Raw genomic sequence first — 7,311 nt, 5'->3', positions numbered from 1 at the left:
CCACCTCATTTCATTCAGTTCCCTTTTTTCGTCGTGTTGCAATCTTTTCAGCTTCTACATATTATTTCCACATTGTTCAAGAGAGTTGCGTTATCATAGTGAGCTGCGCTCAAGTGCAACACTAACTTTTTAACAAGCAACGTCTCTGCCAGACATGCCAAGATCTGACAAGAATCTTGCAAATTCTCAGATAGGAAAACTTCGCAATATTCACTAAGGCCTCATGACGGTAGAATCAGACTCTTTATATATAATATATAATTCCAAGAAGGATTTGTCTTCAAGATTTCATTCAACTTTTCATAGCAGCTGGTTGAATAGGATGGTGTAACATTTCAGTTTTCTATTACATTTGCACTAATGTAGGTGCACCAACCACAGAGATCTACCATATAGGATTGATGTTTGTGATCAAATAGTAAGCACTTCAACCTTTTTTTTTATTTCGATGAGTTCAATTGAAGTACATAGTCTTGTTCAAATGTGAAATAATGTTTACGTTTTTATCAGGCTAATCTTGACCTTCATTCTCTTATGAGAACATTTATAGATTCTGATCTTACATTAAATCTCATTTAATTTTATTTGATGAGAATTAAAAGTTATTGAATAAATAAACTAGATTTTAATTCTATAATTTTTTTATAACATTTAATTTAAATTAACTGTCAACCCATTTTGATATTATATAATATACATCTTAACATGATAAGTTACATATAATTTTCTATCAGCATAACCCTTACACCTAATGCAAAGAGCTAGTTGTTGATACATTCATATCTTTAAACTCCACTTCCTATTGCCGCTGTACTTTTGCCCCTTGGCCTTGCAATGCATACCATTTGTTTCTTTTTAAGCACCAAATACAAATTTGTAACTAGTTATTGTTCTTTAATGCTCTACAATAATGAGATGTATTGGTGTGGATGAGAGATGTTGATGAAATAAATATCTTTGAATACTAGCAGATGGCATTGAATTACATTAACATGAATTAGTGGGCTTTAGAAATCAGAAGTAATCAAGTTCATGTCTGTGATTGACCTTCTAACTACAAACCTAACTTAGGATAAACATAGGTATTAGAAAGTACTACAAATTAATATTTCTCGGAGAAATTATTTTTCTTTTTTTTTGCAAAATTCATTACAAAATGTATTAAATTAAAAATCGACACGTTGAAAGAGAAAATGCATGGTTTAATAGCATTTTTCCTACATCTATAAAAACTCACGAGTTAAACTTGTAAAAACTCGCCCAGCATAAAAAATAGAGAGTACTCGCGCAGAGTTTGCAAACTATGAAGTGGATAATGACCAGTTATAGAATAAGCCACTAAAACCTGCCCGATCTTGTTAAGCTCACCATCCGAGCTGCTCCATCAGGCTGAGTACCTCTGACACCAGCAGAGGATGCTGAGCCTGTTTGGTAAGGAGTTCTCCCAACGCTACTATATGCATCTTGGTAGCGTGTGCTTTGATAGCCTGAAGAATATGCAGCTCCGGCACGACCAGCTTGACCAAACCGATCTTTTGAAAACGTGGCTCCAGAAGCACCAGTACGTCCCTGGCCACCTGCATTCCGTGCACCCGTATAGGTTGACCGAGAAGAAAAACCACCCTGTCTGCCTTGTCCATTAGAAAAATCATTTTGCCACCGACCAGAAGCAGCACCAGCATAATCTTGTGCGTCTCTCCTCCTTGTTGCCAGAGGTCCCTCTAATCCACCTCCTGTTCGAGCATCAAAAGCTCTCTCATTACTATCAATGAGAACTGACAATTTCTCAGCAAATTGTATTGCCAAGGCTTGTAATCTGGTAGGCTCCACATTATGAGTAACAATGCACCTTGTAGGCTGGTCCCAACTTGCATGAAGTTCTTCTGCTATCATCATCCTACTCACCATGCTATGTACTTGTGCTTCAGAAAGCTCAAACATAGTTGTAAGCTGATCTAAGCTCAGCGAACCATAACATGAGGAATAGGTGAATAGGTAAGTTCTCAGAGCTTCTTCACGAATTTTTAACTTCAACATATCTAGCACATTATCCTTTTCTCGAATAAGCTTCCAAGCATCAAGACTTTCAATAACTTTGTATGCTTTTTCCCATTCGCCCTTGCTTAATGCTCGGGTTGCAGCCATAACATGATCACGAACATTCTCAGGAGGACCCGTGAATGTTTGCTTCTCATTTATTTCCAATATACGCCGGAATGGCTTACTTATCACCTTTCTTCTAACATCATGTGCATTTGCAGCCATATTTGGCACCTCCAAAAGCATGGCACAAATCAGATGAACAGCTTCAAGTAATTCAAGATTAATATGCATGTGGTAAGGCATTTGCCTCCGCCGCTCAAGTTTTTCCTGAAAGTTTTCAAAGGCAACAGATTAGTCTAGAAAAAATAGTAAATAGTAAATACTCACGTCAACCCTGATGTCACAATAAAAAATTAAAAAATACAGCATACAAAAATACAATAGAAGGATATATTAGAAAAAACCATGACATGCCACATTAAAAGGAAGACAGGTCAAAGAAAAGAACAGACAAATTGACAAGAAAAGAAAATAGTTTACAAAATTTAAGCATACCCTGCTGGAACAGAAGGCACAAGTATCTTCCAAATGATGCAATCAAACCAAACTGCATTTGTCATAAGCAAACTGATAATTCAGCAGCCCAAGGAATTTGTGAAAAATATTTTTGAACGACAAGACCAAAATTTTTCACAATTAAAATATTTCTCCAAAGCAAAATCAGATGCAAATTATTTTTCAATCTTTATCTAAAGCAAAAACAGATGCAGATTTCTTTCACAATTAATGTCTCTCTAAAGCAAACTCATATGTGAGTATCCAAAAACCTGCAAGCACAACAATTTCTCTAACCACTCGAGTTTGCAAGCAAAGTCAATCAGGTTTGCAAGAATATGGCCTAAAGAACAATGGAAGTTTTTTAAATATATCCAGCTCATTGTACTTTTTACTTCAATATTTAATTTCCTGTTCGAGATATTATTTTTGAACTTCTGAAAAATGTCTCATCCTTGTAAAATACAAGATGCAATCTCTTATTTAACAGTCTCAACCCCTCTGCTGTGCCAGTTAATCTCAAATCGACAGATATTCGTGTGTCAGAAAAGATACATATATTCACAAGATAAATAGCACATCTCTTTAAACAGGATGTGTTCTGGCTAACCACGCTCCTGGTCTTCCCTGATAGGTAGCCAATAACATACTGTTGAGTTTCGAGCAGTAGTCAACTAATTTCGATAACTATGTGCAAGTAACTAATTGTTTTAAAGGTCAGACTAGATAAGTGAGGTCAAAAGCTTAATGATATGATCATTTCAATATTCACCATGACAAAATTTTGTTTAAATCATCAAATGGTTAATTACAGCTGCATATAGATTAGTGAATCTTAAATCAGCAGTCAATCAAGAACAGAGGACAAGATGGCAAATAAGTCACAAAGTGCAATAGTTTCTCAAGGCTTAATGAAAGGCATTACCAGATAACTCATCAATCAGAATCCTTCAATGGCCCCTTTCATATCTTCTATCAACCAAGATTTTTGTCATGAAGGCACTGCTATACACAGGCCATGTGGTTAGTGGAGTTGTGAAACTAGATGAATCCAAATGAGGCCTGTCCAAGAGTCCAAATACAATTTAAGATTTTCTTATCCTTTGCGGAATTGTACTCACAAACTACAAAAGTTCGACTCAATTGAGGGTTTTTATTGTCCTTCTAAATTAATGCCATCAAGTAATCACAATATGCAACTACATTGACTAGTTTGGCAAAGAAACTGTGAATTTTGCATTTAATAAAATCGCAGACAGATAATGTCACAGCTCTCCCCATAGCTCTGGTGAACTGCCAGTTCCCTTACACCTTATTCAATGCTTTGTCAATCCACGTGTGAAATCTGTCCTAAACTTTCCCATTAGTAGCACAAATGACACCAAGCAGACTGGCCTTTCACATGGTTACAATTGAAAGATCCACTGGTGACTACACAGCCTATGCAACTTTCTTCCTTTAGATTGGTCCTACTTTTAAGGAGAATAAGCATACAAATCTTACAGAGGAGAATCTGCTACTTGGTGAGGACATGTAGTGTAATTCAAGACTTGACAAGAACAAAAGACAGTCCAATTTGGAGGGCTGTGTCAATATCTGCACAAAAACATTGCACATAAACTAAATAGATGATTGTACTCCTGTTTAAACTACGTAACCCAGTGATGCATCCTGTGTTTTCAGAACCCTGGGGATGAATCCCGTGTTTTCAGAACCCGTCCCCTGTTTCAGGGACACGGGGACAAGTTGGAAATGTTCTAGGTGGTAAGCACATTAATTTAAAATATATAGATGCCAGTTTAATAGTATGGATCAATATATATGCGCAATGACAATAAAATTTATGAAATTTTGTCAACTTGCCTGTGGTATCAGAGCCAAGGTGTCACTAACTTCTGATTTTTAGCAAATCAATTGTTGCATATAGCTGCTGTTTGTTTTCAGATTAAAATATCAGGTTTGAAGGCTGAAGATAGACTTGAGGGAGCCATTGATTTTGCTGCTTGGAAAGTCCATATTCTATTGATCCTTGAGAGAATGATCTGCTGAAATTTGTAGAAGAAGAAAGGTTGTCTCCTCCAGAAGATGCTGAAGAGCTGAAACAGTTCAAGAAAGATTCCCTCAAGGCTAGAAGGATCATAATTGAGTCTGTCAAGAATCATCTTGTCACTGTCATATCAAAGTTTGTGTCTGCCCGGGAAATGATCAAACACTTGGAAGGGATGTATGAAGTCAACAACCTCAGCAGGGCCCTTGCTCTAAGACAGCAGCTTCTTCACATGAAAATGAAAGAAGAAGACTCAATCATAGCCTACTTCATGAAGATCAATGAACTAAAGGACAAGCTAAGCACTCTTGATTGCCAAATCTCGGATAAAGATCTTGTTATGATTGCATTAAATGGTCTACCTGATGAATGGGAACCATTCATTCGTAGCATTGGTGGAAAAGCCGATCGTTCCAACTTTGAGCGTCTTCAATCTGATTGCATCGAAGAGGAATCTCGAATTGAGGTAAGAGGAAAACTCAAGAACTCTCACAAAGATAATCATGTTCTCTTAGCTAAATCTAGGAAAGGTGGACATTGGAAGAAAGAAAAGAGAAGCAAAGATTTTAGATGATCCTCCTATGATCCAAGGAAAAAGTCAAGAGATTCCTCTCACATTCGTTGCTTCAGATGTGATAAGTATGGTCACTATGCCAGAGATTATCAGAATGACCCAAAGGAAAGGGAAGCCAACTTAAATGAAGTTGCTGAATAAAGTGAAGATTACCTTCTTATCTCTGCTCTATCCAACAATTTTCCTACGGACAGCAATACGTGGATACTTGACAGTGGTGCCTCCAGACACATCTCAGGATTTCGTGAGCATCTCTCAGATCTGATTGAAAAAGACACCAACCTTCATGTAGTAATCGGTGATGATGCTCGATACTCGATAAAAGGTTCTGGCACTACCTCTTTCAAACTAGATTCTGGTATTTCCTTACAACTCTGTGATATTCTCTTTGTACCTGGTATTAAAAGAAATCTTATTTCCATTTCTGCCTTAGAAGATAAGGGTTTGCAAATAGCATTTTCTGAAGGGAAAGTACTTGCTTGGCCTAAGAAATCTAATTTCAAATCTGCTCGTATTATTGGAAATAGATGTGATAGTTTATATAAGCTTGCAGCTAATCCAATTCAAACTCTCATTCATGAGACCCCTAAATCATGCGAGTTATGGCATAGAAGATCGGGTCACCTACACTTTCAAGCTCTCCCCACTCTCGGTAAAATGGTTAAAGGTATGCCTAAACTCAGTTTATCTCATGATGATGCTTGTAAAGGTTGTGCAATGGGTAAGAATGTAAAGAATCCTTTTCATAAAAGCGATAGTAGGGCTAAAGAAAGATTAGAACTTATTCATTGAAATTTATGTGGTCCTATGTCTGTAGCATCTCCTAGCAGTTTCCTATATTATGTTATCTTCATAGATGATTTCTCTAGGAAAACATGGATCTACTTTCTTAAATCTAAAGAGTCTGAAGAAGTCCTAAACAGATTTAAAGAATTCAAAGCCTTAGTTGAAAATACTACAGGAAATCGAATTAAATGTTTGAGGTCTGACAATGGAGGTGAATACACCTCACAAGTAGTTTCTATGACTTATGTGTTAAAGCAGGAATTAAGAGGGAGTTCTGCGTTCCCTACAATCCTCAACAAAATGGAGTTGCTGAAAGAAAGAACAGGACCATTGTTGAAGCTGCAAGAGCCATGATCCATGATCAAGACCTGCAAACTTTTCTATGGGCAGAAGCATCCAAAACAGCAATTTATATTCAGAATAGATGTCCTCATCGCGCCCTAAAGGATGTGACTCCTGAAGAAGCCTTTACAGGAATCAAACCTGACATCAATCACCTAAAGATATTTGGGAGCCCAGTGTGTGTTCATGTGCCTAAAAAAAAACGAACCAAGTTGGATCCATCTGGAAAGAAAGGCATCCTAGTGGGATACAACGAATCTTCCAAAGCCTTCAGGGTCTACATTCCAGGTCAAAGGTATGTTGAGGTAAGTAGAGATGTAACTTTTGAAGAAGATATTGCTTTCAAAAGATCTAAAGGTTCATTATCTAACAATAACGATATGGTGATTGAAAATCAAGATTCAATAGTTGATGCTAACCTTGAGATATAGGAGGAGTCTATTGACCTTCCAGATCAGGAAGTTCAAAATGACCCATCAGAACCTATGCACTCTACCGATATACCTTAGGATATTGTGGTCTACAAGAAAAGACAACTTTGGGTTAGAAACACGATTCAAGATGCTGAAGGATTTGCTGCTCCCAGAGGAACCTTTAGAGATAGCAAGAGATTCCAAAATCACGCCAACTACATTTATGTGATGTGCAATATCATTGAGTTTGAACCTCACAATGTCGAAGAAGCTATGACCCATCATGCTTGGAAATTAGCCATGGATGAAGAGTATGGGTCTATCATCAAGAATGATGTCTAGGACATTGTACCCAGACTCAAAGGTAAGTCTGTTGTTTCCTCCAAATGGTTGTTTAAAATTAAACATAATGTTGATGGTAGTATTGAAAAATATAAAGCTAGATTTGTAGCTCGTGGTTTTTCTCAAAAAGAAGGAATAGATTATGAAGAAACCTTTGCCCCTGTTGCTAGATATACTTCTATTAGATCTATAATAGCTATTGCTGCAGC

At 37.0% G+C, this 7,311-nt stretch overlaps 1 protein-coding gene across 1 annotated transcript in view; it reads right to left on the bottom strand.

The window, feature by feature from the left end:
- Positions 1-1,083: 1,083 nt before the first annotated feature.
- The window catches only part of LOC131064553 (eukaryotic translation initiation factor 3 subunit C), a 32,682-nt gene continuing 26,454 nt past the window's right edge, over positions 1,084-7,311 (bottom strand). The window contains exon 4 of the mRNA XM_057998719.2: positions 1,084-2,370. Within this exon, the coding sequence (XP_057854702.2) occupies positions 1,339-2,370 (1,032 nt within the window). The 3' untranslated portion in view covers positions 1,084-1,338. The remainder of the gene's footprint in view (positions 2,371-7,311) is intronic.

Source organism: Cryptomeria japonica, chromosome 4 (assembly GCF_030272615.1).
Source record: "Cryptomeria japonica chromosome 4, Sugi_1.0, whole genome shotgun sequence".
NCBI lineage: Eukaryota > Viridiplantae > Streptophyta > Pinopsida > Cupressales > Cupressaceae > Cryptomeria > Cryptomeria japonica.
This window is presented reverse-complemented; position numbering and strand designations above follow the sequence as displayed.